The 17297-nt window shown below is 51.1% G+C and overlaps 4 protein-coding genes across 4 annotated transcripts; all 4 read left to right on the top strand.

Moving 5' to 3' along the window:
* Positions 1-2965: 2965 nt before the first annotated feature.
* On the top strand, positions 2966-7439 carry CTHT_0072760 (uncharacterized protein; the record flags this gene model as incomplete). Its single annotated transcript, XM_006697471.1, has 10 exons — positions 2966-3112; positions 3174-3361; positions 3435-4371; positions 4443-4589; positions 4660-5425; positions 5505-5680; positions 5743-6272; positions 6330-6394; positions 6501-6676; positions 6762-7439. 10 exons carry the CDS (start codon positions 2966-2968, stop codon positions 7437-7439), a joined length of 3810 nt encoding a protein of 1269 aa, XP_006697534.1.
* Positions 7440-7934: 495 nt separating this feature from the next.
* On the top strand, positions 7935-10072 carry CTHT_0072750 (uncharacterized protein; the record flags this gene model as incomplete). Its single annotated transcript, XM_006697470.1, has 2 exons — positions 7935-8110; positions 8326-10072. The coding sequence occupies 2 exons, from the start codon at positions 7935-7937 to the stop codon at positions 10070-10072; spliced, it is 1923 nt and encodes a 640-aa protein (XP_006697533.1).
* Positions 10073-11256: 1184 nt separating this feature from the next.
* CTHT_0072740 (uncharacterized protein) lies at positions 11257-12305 on the top strand (the record flags this gene model as incomplete). The annotated part of the gene is made up of 4 exons (XM_006697469.1): positions 11257-11328; positions 11426-11559; positions 11819-11975; positions 12054-12305. The coding sequence occupies 4 exons, from the start codon at positions 11257-11259 to the stop codon at positions 12303-12305; spliced, it is 615 nt and encodes a 204-aa protein (XP_006697532.1).
* A 3064-nt stretch (positions 12306-15369) lies between these two features.
* On the top strand, positions 15370-15687 carry CTHT_0072730 (uncharacterized protein; the record flags this gene model as incomplete). Its single annotated transcript, XM_006697468.1, has 1 exon — positions 15370-15687. One exon carries the CDS (start codon positions 15370-15372, stop codon positions 15685-15687), a length of 318 nt encoding a protein of 105 aa, XP_006697531.1.
* Between the last annotated feature and the right edge of the window lie 1610 nt (positions 15688-17297).

The raw sequence follows: 17297 nt of genomic DNA, 5'->3' as shown, positions 1-17297 counted from the left end.
AGAACAATAAAGGGAACAAATGGGGAAAACAAGATTGTCCTGCGCGCCCTGAAGCATCAGTAAGGATTCATCCAGGACGTAGTAATGTGTGTTTCGTATACCAATTCATATAAGTTCCAAACAGCTGAGTAGCGTGGCTCGCCTTAACAATCTCCATGCAGTCTAGATGCCGCGCTAGTGTGTCCCGAGCAGCACGTAGGCACTCGGGGGTGAAGGTGTTACTCGATCCGGGCGGGTTTGGTATTGCTCGATGCACGAGTGTGAGAAGGGAGAGTCGAAGGACTTCATCCGAAAGCCGGAAGAACTGTATGCTGTCTTCTCCAATGTTTGGACGGACATCCTGCATCCACCGTTCCTAATTGTTTTCATGTCAGTAAAGTCGGCAATCGCGATTTGTGCTAGATTTCTTACAGTCGCGTCTCGGGTCATTGTGTCAAGTTCTTCAAGGCGCTGAATAAGGTGCTGCGCATGTGATCTCCGGACTTCTTCAGACTGAGTAAGAGCTTTGGGACAATACAACAATTCGTAGATTTCCCCTTGAATTTTTGCACCAGCGATCCATAGGTTAAAGATTCCAGCGAATGTGCGGTTACTGAACAAACTCTCGGGCGAGGGAAGTATGGTGATATCATGATCCTGTATAGTAGACGACCTGCCTAGACGCAGCGCGAGGCTCTTGTCAATCACATAGACAAGCCAGAAGAGAAACTGCTCGACGTAAATATCAGAATCTGGTCGGTGTGAGGTTCTCTGTCGATGGTATCCTAGAGTTTGACAGAGTTCAGATGCTTTGGAGTTCAATGTCCACGCCAGTGAAGGCTTGGAGATCTCATTAGCGTAAAATGACTAGATGAGAACAGTTAGAAACGATGCAGACACAGAATGTTGGAAGAGACCAACCCCCAAGAGCAATGCAATGATGGCTTGCTTAGTTGCTGGCAGGTGCAGGGGAAGGCTGGCGAGTGCTGTTTCAACGTTCACGGCACATACTTTCGACCATCCCAAATATTCGTCCCGAGTTTCGAGGACTTCGGATGCATGAGCGCAAAATAAATAATACAGGACCACGTTAACTGTAATAAAGGCAAAGATAGAGGGGCTCTCAGCGACATAAATGTGGAGACAGGATTCGATGGTTCCGGGAAATCGATTTACAGTAAACAGTTCATAGACCCAAGCTAGGCAGAAGTCTCGTCTTACTTTGCGACAACAAGTCAATGAGATACAACTGCGTAATCCACAAAGATATGGGGACAGGGGGCTTACGTTGGGTTAATCTCAGTACCTGGAGAGTTTTGTCAATTGGTGGGAGCTCACACCCATCAAGGGAAACTGGCTTGATAGGTTTGGCATTTGGATAGGTCATTTCCTGAGAAGCTGGTTGTTTTTGCATAGCTTCCACGACATGAACCAGATCATCAAGCCTTTCCTGCATAGCCGGCGCAGAGTCCGTAGTGACGACTCTCTGAAGAAAATTGTTGGCAAAGACAGACTGTGCGGTCAACGAAGACCCGCCCTCAATTACAGGGTCTGTGGTTCCCGAGATTTCGGCATTGCTAGCTGAGCTGGCTGAACTGATAGGTGCGGTATCCTCGGGCAGTTTCGGGCCACCAGTTGTTGATCGTAGTTGAGACTGAAGGGACTGGAGAGCACATATTACGCTATCTAGCTGGCGCTCAATGCGATCGATCTTCTTCTCACTACCAAAAGGAACAATGCTTTTAAGCCTACTTCCCATTCCAAGTTTGTGGACGGGACTAACATCTGATGCTCTGTGCAAACTAAGGAGTCGAAACTTACTATTGATGGGTAAGAAGAATTCGAGTTCTGCCCTCTCGTGGCTTGTTATTTCCGGCGTGTGTGCACTGTATCTTCGCAACCACACAATGCGAACAGGGTGATTGGCGATCACAGCGAATCTAAACCGTACCTAACGGTCAATTTCCAAACATTGAGCTGCAGAATACACTAATGCGTTCAAACATACGAACCTTACGAGCTCGGCAGGCATCGCACTACGAATGTAGGTTAAAGGGTCAGCAAAGTGAAGCCAAAAGTGCAGTTGAGAAGTCTTGGCAGACTCTAAGTCAACAAGACACCGTGGGGAAATTGGGGACAAAACACGCTTGACATACCGCGCGAGGAACATGCGGGCCATTTGCAATCTGCTGCTCCCCAACTGGGGAAGCTAGGACATCGGTGGCAGTGTCCATGCCAAATCGTCGGAGCACCTGAGCCACTCAGTACCGAAACTCATCGGCTTTGCAGCGTGCTTCTGAGGGTCTGTGACCCGGTGCTGGCTTGCAAACTCGCACCCTTAAAGCAACTGGAACGCGCGCTTCCCGCGGGATGCGTAAGACACGGCAGGCGGGCCATTTCTGAGTGGGTCCGGTGTGGAAATATATAGCAAAGACCTTGTACAGATTAGGTAATCTATCTGGATTATGTGAACGTTGTCGTCATTATCCAAGGCTATATTTGCCCGGAGACATTTTGGGCTAGAGCAAGGACCATAATCCTAACATCAAATATGCGGTGATGTTGCCAGGACGGTGACTGTTATTCAACAATTTCCCGCAAATTGGCTTTTGCGATAGGTCTTGGCGTTTGACTGGTAGGCATCCATGTGGGGTGTTTTGCGACAGCTTCTGGAATTGCATCGGCCAAGACGCAGAGAACGCTACGGCGGGTCATCTCGGACTCCGTCTCTTTGGACCCGGATCGTCTGCCAGGAAAATGACCACTCAGCGAAGAGCTTGGCGCCAAGTGAGGCTAAGTTCTTGGAAGGACTTGCGGCCAGGAGAATAAGATAGCCTCCATTCTAGCAGCAACATGGGCGAGGGAGGGCGATGCTTTTCTCCGTTTTTAAAGACGGCGAGTCATCCCGGCGCGTACTGTCACCTACTTAGCTGCTGTGGTCAGTGATCGGGTCTGGGGCGCTCGCCTTGTCAATTCGCAAGTCACAATGGCGTCCAAAAGTAAGACGGAGAAGGACGCACCCATCTCCGGCGTTGGCATGCCGGAGCAGTCTTTAAGTGTTGTCAACATACCCGCAACGAAAGATACAGACAACAAGAGTGATCAAGATGGGGACAATGGCAGTGCTTACATCGTATGTTTACATATAGGGAAGCACCGAAGCCCAAGGTCATCTGCGTGCTAACTTCTCTCAGCGCATCTTTCGCTATGGTGGCCGTTTGGAGTATACCCTCCAGGTAATTGCTGCTGTGGCTGCCGTCGCGTCTGGAGCCGGAATTGCCCTCCAGAATCTTATCTTTGGCGAATTTGTTACCGTGATTACGGACTTTGTCTCTAGTAATAGTGAGAGAGACAAATTCATGGCTGATGTGGCCCAGCTAGCGTATGTTGTCTTCAAGTTGCTGCCAGAGTGACGACTTGGTACCTCTCATCTTGCTGACAATTGACATTGCCAGTCTCTACTTTTTGTACCTTGGAATCGCCCGATTTGTTCTGTCTTATGTGTACAATTTCCTCTTGACATTTTCGGCTTATCGAATCGTCCGCAACATCCGGCATGAGTACCTCAAGGCGGCTCTCAGCCAGGACATCGCCTACTTTGACCTTGGTGAAGGCGGCTCCATTGCCGCACAAGCCACGTCGAACGGTCGCCTCATTCAGGGCGGCATTTCGGAGAAGCTGGGCCTGACCTTCCAGGGACTGGCAGCCTTTGTCACTGCCTTCATTGTCGCCTTCGTCACCCACTGGAAGCTTACGCTCATCACTCTCTGCATTGCTCCGGCGACCATCTCGGTCATGGCTGTAGTTGGCTTTCTTGAGGCTGGCTACGAGACCAAGATCCTGGAAGTCCATGCGCAGGGCAACGCCTTTGCCGAAGGCGTGCTTGCCAGCGCTCAGACTGTTCATGCTTTCGGCATGAGAGAACGACTCGTCGCCAAGTTTGACGAATACTTGTGCCAGGCCGATCGCTGGGGCAAGAAGATCTCGCCCCTTCTGGGCCTTCTCTTCTCCGCCGAGTACACCATCATCTACATGGGCTTTGGCCTTGCCTTCTGGCAAGGTGTGCGCATGTTAGCAAGGGGCGAAATTGATTCGCCCGGGGACATCTTCACCGTCATCATGTCAGTGGTCATCGGCTCGCTGCAGATCACCATGCTTGCCCCCTACTCGATAGAATTCACTCGTGCCACCACAGCCGCGAGCCAGCTCTTCAAGCTCATCGACCGGAAATCCGAAATTGACCCTTTCGATCAAGAAGGGGATAAACCGTTGGATATCGCAGGACTTGTCGAGCTGGAAAGCGTCACCTTTTCTTACCCCACACGTCCGGGTATTACAGTGTTGGACAACTTTTCTCTAACCGTCCCAGCCGGCAAGGTCACTGCTTTGGTGGTAAGTGGTGTCCCCCGTACAGTACCTAGGGAACTTCTTTCATCTCCCAGGTTCAACTGACATGTTGCCAGGGTCCAAGCGGTTCCGGAAAGAGTACCATTGTTGGCCTTATCGAGAGGTGGTACAATCCCTCTTCTGGAACCATCAAGCTTGACGGACGGCCGATCGACAAGCTCAACCTGGGTTGGCTGCGCAGGAATGTTCGCCTTGTCCAGCAGGTAGGTTATGCACCTAGTGACAAAAGCACTAATCATTCCAATCAGCTGCTTTCTAACCCAACTTATAAAGGAACCAGTGCTATTCCAAGGATCTGTTTTCGACAACATTGCCTATGGCCTTGTCGGCACGCCCTGGGAGCATGCTTCGAAGGCAGAGCAAATGGTTCATGTCCAGGAGGCTGCTAAGATCGCGTTTGCTCATGATTTCATCATGGATTTACCTCAAGGATATGATACGGATATCGGCCAGCGTGGCAGTCTGTTATCTGGTGGACAGAAACAGCGCATCGCCATCGCCCGCAGCATCGTTTCGCACCCCAAGGTCCTCCTATTGGATGAAGCCACGAGTGCTTTAGACCCTCACGCTGAAGGAGTGGTGCAGCAGGCTTTGGATAGGGCGTCAGAGGGCAGAACGACCATTGTAATTGCTCATAAATTGGCCACAATCCGGAAAGCTCACAACATCGTCGTCATGTCTAAAGGCCGTATCGTCGAGCAAGGCACCCACGAAGAACTCATCGCGCGCGACGGCACATATGCTCGTCTCGTTCGGATCCAAGACCTGTCCGTCAAGAGTAGTGGTGGCGAATCGACATCGGACAGTGATCAAGACGAGGAGGGCACGGGCGATGGGGGTGCGCAAACGGTGGAGATGACCAAAACGCTGACTCGATATGCCACGGAGGACCGCGCTCACATGGAAGCTCAGCGAGATCGTGACGACTTCAAGAACTACAAACCACTTGGTCTGCTAGCCGTGATCGCCCGCCTTGTAAGAGAGACCCCTGAGCTCGCGTGGTGGTACCTTGTAGTGTTGGTTTCTTGCGTTGTTGGTGGTAAGTCCCCATGGAAACACGTCAAGACTGAACTTATATGCATTCATGTTGTCGGTGGCCTCATGTTAACTGTCATCAGCTGCTTTCTTCCCTGCTCAGGCTGTCTTGCTGTCCCGCGTCATGGACGTTTTCACCCTGGAAGGGGATGCCATGGTCAACCGCGGCAACTTTTTTGCTTTGATGTTTGTCATCATGGCTGCAGCAGCCTTGGTTTGCTATTTTACCATGGGCTGGGCAGTGTCCACAATCGCACAGGTATGACCTTTCCAGACCCATTATGTAGAGGCCTCAACTCGACTGACGGAACTACTTTCCAGACTCTGTCGCACAAACTGAGACGTCAAAGCTTCAATAACATCCTCCGTCAGGACCTCCAGTTCTTTGATCGACCCGAAAACACCACAGGCGCTCTTGTCAGCCGAATTGATAGCTATCCGCAAAGTGTCTTTGAGCTGATGGGTGTGAACGTTGGTCTCATCCTTATCGCCATCTTCAACGTTGCGGCTTGCAGTATTCTGGGGATTGCATACAGCTGGAAGCTTGGTTTGGCTGTCGTCTTCGGTGGGCTTCCTCCAATGCTCGCAGCCGGATGGCTCAAGATTCGCTTGGATATGAAGCTAGACAGCAACATCTCGAAGCGCAACTCTGGAAGCGCTTCAATTGCCTCCGAGGCCATCACTGCCATCCGCACGGTCTCCTCGCTAGCCATCGAGGGCCACGTGCTTGATCGTTACACCACAGAACTTAATCACGCCGTAAATGGGAGCGTTAAGCCACTTGCGGGTGTCATGATCTGCTTCGCCTTCACGCAAGCAATCGAGTATTGGTTCATGGCTCTTGGCTTTTGGTATGTATTCTCAGGATACAAGTCCATGAGGCGAACACTAATCGCGCTTTTCCCTAGGTACGGCTGTCGGCTTATTGCCTTAAACCAAATAACTCTCTACAAGTTCTTCGTCGCCTTTATGGGTGTTTTCCTCTCTGCACAAGGCACTGCCCAGCTGTTCGGTTTTTCAACTAGTTAGAACGTCCGTTTTACACTTGATGCAGACCAAAGACTTACACTGTTGAACAGGCATTACCAAGGGAAAGAACGGCGCAAATTACATCTTTTGGCTGTCCGAGCTGCAGCCCACTATTCGGGAAACGGAAGAAAACCGTGATAAGGAACCGAAATCCGGTGGTCCAATTGAGCTTGACAACGTCCGGTTTTCGTATCCCACAAGGCCCGATTCGGTCGTCCTTCGCGGGGTCAACCTCAAGGCAAGTTCATTTTAATCTTCAACTCATCATCCAAAAGTTTTTCCATATATGCTAATGCGTGCCATGTTTGCAGATTCAAAAGGGCCAATTCGTCGCCGTTGTCGGAGCTTCTGGCTGTGGCAAGTCAACTATCGTGTCGCTTCTCGAGCGCTTTTACGATCCTTCCACTGGCGAGATCCATATCGACGGAGACGTGCTGAGTGAGCTAAACCCCCGCCACTATCGCCGTATTGTCTCCCTTGTCCAGCAGGAGCCAACGCTCTTCCAAGGATCCATTCGCGAGAACATTGCTCTTGGCGTTGACGATCACGGTTTAGTCGATGTGTCTGTTCCGGATTCCCAAATTGAGGCCGCCCTCAGGGCCGCCAATGCCTGGGATTTCGTTTCCTCGCTGCCCGATGGCTTGTCCACGGCGGCAGGACCCAATGGCACACAGCTGTCAGGAGGGCAGCGGCAACGCATCGCAATTGCCCGTGCTTTGGCCCGCAACCCAGAGATCTTGCTGCTTGACGAGGCCACCAGTGCTCTGGATACAGAGAGCGAGAAGATTGTGCAAAGTGCCCTCGCTGAAGCTGCCAAAAAAGGGGACCGTATCACTGTCGCTGTGGCCCACCGCCTATCCACGATCAAAAATGCCGATGTCATCTGTGTGTTCTACGGCGGTAAGATCGTCGAGAAGGGCACTCATGAGGAGCTAATCGCCCTAAATGGGCTGTACCGGAAGATGTGTGAGGCTCAGAATTTGGATTGAGGGACCGCAAAAACTCGAGTTAATCGTATGGCAAGGACAATGTAATACCTAATTTAACGACATAATAGCATGTAATTAATTTACTTACCGCAAAATCAGCCCTAACCCCCTCTCTGGCTTCCCGCGTGTACATAGCTTAGACTAGCAGTGCATATGTACCTTTTGCCTGCCGGCGTCGTGGGCACGATCGAGCATCTTAAATGGGTTTACGGGTTGGAAATGCAATTCAATTCAATAACCCTAACCCCAATTGTGACAGACTCTCCTCGATGACGTTGCTTATGACGTTAGCTGCAAACGCTCGTTTTCAAAACCAAACAGTATTGCTGCAGGGTTCTAGACTATATTCTCCTGACACACCAGTGACTCGAGAAGATCGCACTAGCAAAGACAAAACTGAAGATTTACGTGGCCGTTGCTTACTGACATGAAGCGCATACTGTTGCTTTGCTTCATTCACGGTTTTAAGGCAGGTGCTAAAATCCCTTTTCAATTATGAACCTGGCGACTGACACAATCCAGGGGAGCGATAATACCTTTGGCGAGTTTCCTCAGCATCTGCAGGAAACAATCGTACAGGGTCTCTCTGACGTTCTTGTTACCTCAGTGGTTTACCCTAAGTATGAGACCCGAGGAGAGCTCGCCCACACGGCTGGCGCTTTCCTCGAATGGTAGGCGTGCTCCCAAAATGTAAGAACGACAGCCGCCAACAATTTGCAGGTTGAAGGAACGGGTTATTGAACTACGCAAAGAACATTTGCAGAACCCATGGCCCCCAAATGATCGCAAAGTTGGGGTGATTCTTGTCGCTCACTCAATGGGGTATGTACCTGGTCTACGCTCTCAACACGAGATAGCTTGGTAGTTGCTAACGCTTTTACTAAAGTGGCTTCGTAGCCAGCGACTGTTTGTTGCGGATCCTTAACGAGAGGCGGGCGGAGGACACTCCGGAAGGACCTATCTTCCCTTTTATTCAGGGCATACTCACCTTTGATACGCCCTTCAACGGCCTGGCTCGATCCATGTTCGTCTACGGTGCTTTCTCTAACTACCAAAAAGTCAGCAGCGTGTTCGACGTCATGACGGCACTCTCTGCAGCCACCCCAGCGGCGCTGTCCAAGCTAGCTTTACGCCGCACCATGGGGGCAGCAGCGAATCGCGTCACCAAACGCAGCGCGGCCTCGTCTCCATCGTCAGCAGCTTCATCCAAGGCGGTATGGAAGACCTGGCAGCTTATCGCCTTGCGGACCGGAACCGTCGGTGCCATTGCAGCAGGCGGCGTCATTGCCTACAATCACCGACAAAGGATAGTGGATGGTTTGCGCAGCGTTCGTTGCAACCTGCGCAAAACTGAGGCCAAGCCTGAAGAGAAGGAGAAACAGCTAGAGACGGGCGGCGAAAGTCTTAGCAAGGGTACCCAAACCCCTAGGAGTTTGCCCATGTTTCCTTCTGATTGGCCTCGTCTGAGCATGAGCTGGTCCAAGACGCAGGAGAATGTTACGGATGCACTCGGCCAAGGCCTTGCCTACATCAATCGCAGCAGCGTCGGTGCATCTTTGGCTTGGTTGTCGGACCACTTCACGTTTGTCGGCACCCTGTTGCGTCAGAATGAGTTGGATCGCCGTCTCAAGAGGCTGACGGCTCTCTTGCAGAGCGGTGGTGTCGGTGTGTGCGACGTATATGTGTCGCTTGGTGAGAACGGGTATTGGAGCGGGGGCTACTTCGTTCCTGAGCGCACGTTCTGCGCAGTCCCATCGAAAGGGGATGGTGAGGAGGAAGATGGGGTGGACACTAGCAGTCTGTTTGTCCGGCAGGTGATTCACGGGGCTGAGGACGAGTTGGCGGCACACTTGGGGTTATTCAAGAAGGATAAAAACAAAGAGTACGAGAAGATGACGAAGGAGGCGGCGAAGAGGGTCGTGGACTGGTTTAACGATGAGAGGCCGATCCAAGACGATGTCAGGTTCGCGGAGCTGACACCGGCGGAGACAGAGGAGACGGAGGCGTTGGCAAAGGCGGTAGATGCAGAGGGAGTGGAAGGGGCGGCAGCATCACCCCACATCCAGAAGCTTGAAGAGAATGCCCAGAAAGATTCTGAGATGCAGGATGTGGAAGACGAGGAATTCGTCCCGGATGAGTCGCCCATCGATATCGCCGCGGCGGCAAGCCTTGTTCCCCTACCTATAACCTCTGAAGGCATTCTCAACTCGGGTCAAACTACGCCGCCGCCTAAGGAAAGCGGCAGCGACATGGATGAGTCGTCAGAGCCGGCCGCTGCGAAGGCAGAGTACATGCGATATCTCTTGGACATGGCGCAACAAACAGGGTTGAATTTGCGGTTATATCTGCCATCAAAGCTGCCCCGAGTTTCTTCTGTCGCGATGCCCAAGGTGCAAATTCCCAGCGCCAGCATGCCGAGTATGCCGAACGTGAGTTTGCCATCACTGCCCGCGAAATTGCCCAACTTGAACCCTTTTTTATCAAGCACCAGCAAGCAGGCGAGTCCCGATGATGCTTCACCAGGGCAGCTATCGCCAGAGCCAACAGATGGACTGGCTGAGCAGGGGGCTATGCCCCAGGCTGCTGTTGCAATCGATGCCGATGATACTGGTGAGAAGAAGGCTGAAAGATGAGTGGAGAGAAAACGATCCAAAAAGGAGCAGCCGTGGCGGTCAGGATACCCCTCCTTTGTGTTATGAGGAGCGTAGTGCGCCGCTAGGTTTTAGCTCGCCGTTGAGATGACTGGCAACTTCTACTTGCGGTTAGTTGTGTCCATCGTGCATTATCAACGTCGTGGGTCGTGGGGGAATATGGGGTTGGGGTTACAATGAGACTGGAGGCTTGTGATAACCGTAATTCGTGATGGATGAGAAATGGCTTTCTCGTGCTATTTTTCTTGTATTTCTTTATCGTTTAATATTCGTTCTCTCAATCTCCTCCAAAACTGTGTGTTGTCTTTGTGATATATCAGTGATTTGATGATCATGGTCCAAGTGAGCGGTTTTTGGGAGCCCTGAACCATTGCCTATCGTGCGCCTCACGTGTCCTAGTCGGTGACCTTCATCATCTCCCCCTCTCCTCCCCTCTTCCCGAGTAAGTACCACCAACGGCGATGATATTGAAACAATGGTTTGCCAAGAACCATCAAACACCGCGCATATGACCATCTGCACACAATGTGAGAGCAACCCATTTAAGTCGTCGGCTCTTCACTTGAAACATGTTTGGATGATTGGTTGATGCGTAGCGCCATTCCCTTTGGCAGGTCCAGAAGAGGAAGTTGATGAAGGTTGGTGTCGGCGCGATCCGGGGTTGGCCTTCCCCACGTGCTTTTCACGTCGTCTGGTATTCACTCAAGAGTTAGAAGGCATCTTGATAAGCTTGGAGCCCCGGACACTCAACCATGATATCCATGATATTACTCATATCCAGTGCTTGACTCCCCCAACACCGGCTATCTTACTGAGAGTCACGTTGTGATGAAGGCACAACCGCGCATGTGTCTGTGTCCACTGCCACAGGCGACTCTGTTGAGGAATGGACCGTTCATGATGGAGTGGACGACGTAATCGCCGCGACGCCAGAGCGGTTACTTCCGAGTTGCCTTCCAGATCTGGTAGTGTTCGGCGTTGTGATGTGTATACGCCGCGTGCGGAGGGAAGAGGGAACGAAGTCGTTAACGTTGTTGTTGGATGTGTATAAATAAGTGTAGATCCTCCGCGATGTCGTTGATATGTTACTGCCGTTCGGGACGCCGAATCTTTGCCTCATCCGAACTGGACGAGATAACTGAGCAGCTTCTGCAAACGCCTTGAAGATGAAGTTTGTCACGATTTTCTCTTTACTTGCCGCTGTTGTTTCAGCCGCCCCTGCGCCGCAGCCGACTCCTGTACGTAAAGCTCAAGCCAACTTCCAGTCTTTTGTTCTTCGATTCGACTCTTGTCCTCCGTTTGGAAATACTTGTTCGGTCGACTAACAGCACGCAGCCGGGCATCCCGAGTAGGTCGACTGCTCAGAGCTATCTCAATTCTCTGACAGTTGCTGCCTCGTACGACGATGGGAATTACAACCGCGACTTGTTCCCCCACTGGAACACTGTTAGCGGGACCTGTAATACTCGGTAAGTCACCCAGCTGTGAAAGTTGTCGGGTGATGATGCTGGCACGCTGTGCAATGAGAGTGGTGGAAGATGCGAGCCGCAGGTGTGCTCCACTTCTGCCTCGTGCAACTTTGGACGTCCTGCTTTCCATCTCCAGCGTCTTTGCGAAAGTGATGATCGCCACTCATGGTCGCTTTTGCGACACATCGCCTGTCTTGTTATTTGCACGATTAAAAGCTCTATGCTTCCATCCGACCTTCATAACTAACGATTGACCCAGCGAGTATGTCCTCAAGCGCGATGGCTCCAATGTCGTGACGAACTCGGCCTGCCAGGCTACTTCTGGCACATGGTACAGCCCGTATGACGGCGCTACGTGGACAGCAGCATCAGATATCGATATCGATCATATGGTCCCCTTGAAGAATGCTTGGATTGTAGGTCTCCAGCAACTTAGCAAGATTGGCGTCGTGCTGTGTCCCGGCTAGACGTTGGTGGCTAACGCATAGAGACAGTCTGGCGCCAACACCTGGTCGTCCTCGAAGCGGTCCTCCTTTGCCAACGACATTAATAGCCCACAGCTCTGGGCTGTCACTGACAGTGTCAACCAGTCTAAGGGCGACAAGAGCCCTGACAAGTGGAAGCCTCCTCTCACCACGTTTTACTGCACCTATGCCAAGAGTTGGATCACGGTGAAGTACAACTATAATTTGACCATCACATCTGCAGAGAAGTCTGCTCTACAGAACATGATTAATACGTGCTAACGGGCTGAATGATGGGCGGCGTGGGTGCGATGTTAGGGAATGATGCTCGTGATGCGCTCAGAGTGCTGAGTCTGCTAGTGACGGGTCCGTCTGCGAAAGCGGACCAGTGTAGCGGGTTCCCACCCCGCTATGCAGGCTATGCATTGGTGGGGCACTGGAACCCACCTGAAGTACACTTCAAAATGTTAAGGATGTTTTTGCTTTTCATGAACACTCCAGTGAAATGCTGTTGCAGTTATGCCACATGTCTCATGTTTTTAATGACCCACTGCATCTATGCCTGCAAAGCCACTTCGATAGCCTCTATCACACAACGCTCGTCCAGAAGTCGAAGCTCCATAAAGCTAAGGCCATAGATGGGAGAGCTCAGTGGGCCCGACCCTCTGATCGGAGCTGGTCTCGCCTGCACCAAGCGTCCTCCGGGCTCGGGGCCAAGCCCTTATGGGAGCCAAAGCACCTAGAACCAGGGCGTGGCTCGGTCTCCCCTCTGTCTCCCCCCAGAAACAGTTGCCCTCCACAGATAAACCATTCCTTGAGAGATTTTTCGTCAATGCCCCTTGCGCTGGTTGGCTGAAGCCTCGAGCCACGGCGATGTCTTAGAGTACCATATGCGCTTCGACCACCCGCAGGATGCTGTCAAAAAGTGTCCCTGCGGGGCGGTGGTCTCCAGGGGACATTTCTTCTCCTGCCCTCTTATTTCTCTCGATAACCCGCACGCAGGAAGGATGGACCATAGGGCCTTCTAGTCCTCTAACTCTTCAAATCTAGAGTCTCCCGGGCCGGACACTGGGGGTAGCCTGCGAACTCTGCCCACTGACGGCTCTCCCTCTCTCCACATTCATTCTCTTCCCCCTGACCCCCCTTCGAACCCGAGGGCTGGACACGGCTCCCCGGAACTACTCTTCCTCCCCTCGACCATGTGACATAACAGCCCTTCAATATCTCACGTTGATTTTTTTCCCACGCGGGTTTTTCCTTCGGCGTCACCTGTAATCAATATATCTTCCCATTCTTAGTTCTCCCACTAACACTTGTTTCTTTAGTTCGATACCAACTGGGTTCTAGAGCTAATGGACCGCCTCCACCTTGACATTTTGCGCCACGCCGACTTCCTTCAACGCGTCCGCCACATTGTAAGATTCGTTTTAATCCTTGTGCTCTGCTCACACAATTGCCGCCATAACCGGCTGCAGCGTAAATGCGGTGCGAAGGAACTTAGATTTGTCAAGTTTTCACTACCGTAAGACTCAGAGAGGGTGATGAAACCAGATCACCTACTTGTCTCCGCCACAACCAGGCGTTGTTCTGCATGGCTCCTGCGGCTCAAGCCCATTGCCTCCATTAGTGAGGGAGACTGTCTGTCTGTTTCTGAGGGCTAGCTGGTACATACATGGTCTTGTGTACGACGGCTGCTACCCGGGCCGAACACGGTGTGACATTGCTTTTGCGCCCACAACCCATTTCAACAACTTACATGTCACAGATACAGTTTGAGGAACTACTGCTGTCTGGCCTTTTTGCACCATGGTTCCTTCGTGATACCCACGCTCTTAAAGATGCAACCAACGTACATGTGTATGGATTTTCCGTCTTGTCGTGCAGCTGCTTCAATTGCATCTGTTACGACTTGCGCGACTGTTATCAGGAGTTACCTCCAAGCCTTCGAGACGCTCTATCTCTTCAATGCTGCAGTCCTTGTCCTCCCTTACATCCGGTTTCCTGCTCCATCAGTCTTCCCTTATTGACCTGTCCTCTAACCCCTCTTAATTCGAGGCCTGCCACAGAATGTTCTTCAAGAACTCGAACATATACGGCATTTCGCCCTGGCGAGCACTGGATTCCTGGGAAGCGGCTCCTCTTCAGACACTACGTTACAGGAACTTGAACATCGTATCCCCAGCTTTGCTGTACTACAAGGCTTCTTCAAGCGATGGCTAAGGATTGATCTAGCCGCGTTTTGGCTGTTTTTGCTCTGCTGGTTGCCGCATCAAGCGGCATTCACTGCCTGCAAGAGACAGGACATAAGATCTATTGGTAGATGGTTTGTTTTTTGACCTCTTCGGTTTCGATACCTGGTCATGATTATCTGAGTCGCGAGGTCTTGAATTGGTTGGGGGCTCATGTACTTGGGAAAAGGGGAAGTCGCATTCTCACTGCGAACTTGGAGACGATACGCAACGAGGCCTGGCACTGAAGGCGAGTTTCTCGGGAGCTAAATGATTTTTACCACGACAAACGTCCTTCTGTTCAGTATTTACCTACTTTTGGCCCAACCGTCCTTTACTGGAAGCGATCCATTTTCATGGTAAAGCATGTTATGACAGGGAGTTCTCATCACAACAGATCCTGGTCTCACAGGACCCCGGAGGAGTATGCAGGGGCGCCGGAAGGTGAAGAGCCCCTGGTCATACTTCGCTTGGGTCGATCTGTCGAGCCAATTAAGCGATCTCTCCAAAAATGTCGTGATTTTGCAGACAAGCAGAGAGTGCCGTACGCCACGATGCGTATCTGCAAGCGCTCGTATGATGAGACCTGGGATACGTCCATCTTGAAACCGTTGCGCCCGCTTGAAACTGTCCACTTTGATGAGGATATACAGACCTCTTTTAGTAGCAAATATTACCAATTATCTGGACGTTAACACTCGAAAGTTCTACCATCAACGAGGCATCCCGTACAGGAGAGAATTCCTTTAAGAACCTCCCGGCACGGGCAAGACATCGCTCTCACTTGCCTTGGCTGGGAGGTTTGGATTAGATTGTATCTTTTACACATCCTGATTGTTCGAGGCGATAATGCCCTTGAAAAGCTCTTTACTGCTCTTCCTCGTTTTGCCCTTCTTGGGGACATCGATGCTGTAGGGATTAAGAATCGTGGGAAGGACAACGACAGTGATCACGAGGACGACATTTCTGACGATCGGAGATCCTCCAGCGTTACCCTTTCGGGATTACTCAATGTTCTGGATGGGATTGCCTCATAAGAAGGAAGGATCGTCCTGATGACCTCCAACTTTATCGATCGGCTAGACAAGGCTTTGATCCGGCCCGGTTGAGTGGACAACATGATCTTTCTTGGTCACATCTCCCAGCGCAGCAGTGAGCTCATGTTCCTGCGCATGCCTGGTCCCGATCAAGAAGCAGCGAGTCCTGCCAGTTCCATCAACATCCCGGCAGAAGAGTTAGAGCAACTTGCCCAGGAGTTCAGCCAACACATCCCTCCACAGACATTCACCCATGCTCAGTTACAAGGCTACCTACTCAACTGCCGAGACTCGCCGCGAGAGGTACTGAAGAATATCGAATCTTGGGTCAAGGAGGAAGTAACCCTGATAGAAGCCGCCAAGGAGAAAGAGAAGAGGCGCTCTGAGCAGCGCAATTAGAAGCGGAGGGAGAAGCGGCTGAAGCGAATTGTGCAGATTGCCGGTGAGCCACCTTGCCGAACGGTTAAGTACTCAGATTTGTCCAGACCTCCCACTTAGATCAAAAGTAGGGAGCAAATACTTAAAGCGCATGACCCTTTGTCGAGGCCATACAGCTTCTCTGTCCCTGGAGTAGTTTATCCAGGGATATCCAAAATGACCACAACCGCAGGACCTGATCGTACAAAGCACAACACCCTGAAAAACAACAACATGCAAGATCAGGACCTTGGGTTCCTTTCCCTACATCCACGCTCGGTCCCTCGAGCCTCTCATGGAACCACCACTCGAAACTTCACATCAGTCTCTTACAATTCATGATCCCACATCTGCCGTGATACGGTGACATCACGTCTACGAAAGCGTGTAGTTGCACGTGGGATAGACACTTGACCACGGGACGAACGTTTTGCCACTTGCCACGCCCAGGGAGGAAGGGTATTTATTCTTGCCGACCCTTTGCAAAATGCTATCGAGATCGAGCTGTTGGTTTTAATCTCATATTTTTCATTTTTTTCGGTTTAATTTGGCCTTGTGTTTCGCTATTGAATTTTCGTGTTTCGCTATTGAATTTTCTTTTTTCGCTTCTAACCCTTCCGACGTAATCATTTATAGAAGTTAACCTTGTTTACGAGGTGCTCACTCGTACCGACCCATGGTACCCTAAAGAGCTGATTTATCTTCCTGCCCCCACATAAGGGCGGGCTGACGGCCCCGTCCGCATCCGCATGCGGACGACATGATGTACTGACATGAACTGACTGCATAAAGCTTGTGCAATTGATCTAGTGCAAGTCTATGGCCATCGGTCAGCGGTAGGTGTGATACTGGTGGTATGGTCGCTGATGCAAACAGGGTGTTTTACAGGATCTAAGAGTTCCAAGACGACCTCGTTAGCTTGCGTCTAATTCCGAGATTACTAAACGGTGACCTGTGTATCGTGGTCCATGAAAAGTTCTTGCGGTTCCAGTGCATTTGTTCGTTTCCCGGTTGATGTGAGGTTGTTCCGTGCTATTTCGCCATTACCACATTTTAATCACAATCCGCGGTGTCAGCAATTCGCAGTCGCCATTGCGGCTAGATAATTGCTATAAGTTTTTCGATGTTGCGACCACCTTCCCTAGTCGTCTGACGACACATCGTTAGAATCATCACTCGCCGTGCATGTTTCACTATTTTTAACTGAGCACTTCAATTTCGATCCTCTTGTCATCAAGTTGCTATAAACTGTCGCCTTACACACCTCGTTTACACTGTCAAGTCCAAAAATCTCATGCGTAGAATAACTCGTCAGGGGCGATCGCCGGCGAGCTAAGCACACTAAAAACATCCATTCGATTATAAATATTTGGCTCGAGCTATTTGGCATTACAGCAACGCAAGTACGCCCAACTCCTGAGATCCTGAACACATTCTCAGTGCCTTTCAACACGCTATCCCTAGGACAGACTTCATACTAACCCATTTTCGCACGGGGACGAGCTACACACGCACACACGAAAGTCCCTGAAGAAAGTTGTGATGCAATTCCTCGATACTTTCTTCCAGACTAGTAAACGAGCCACCGTCGT

Source organism: Thermochaetoides thermophila, assembly GCF_000221225.1.
Source record: "Thermochaetoides thermophila DSM 1495 unplaced genomic scaffold scf7180000011822, whole genome shotgun sequence".
In the NCBI taxonomy this organism is placed as follows: domain Eukaryota; kingdom Fungi; phylum Ascomycota; class Sordariomycetes; order Sordariales; family Chaetomiaceae; genus Thermochaetoides; species Thermochaetoides thermophila.
Note: the sequence above shows the minus strand (reverse complement) of the source record. Positions and strands in the feature narration are given on the sequence as shown.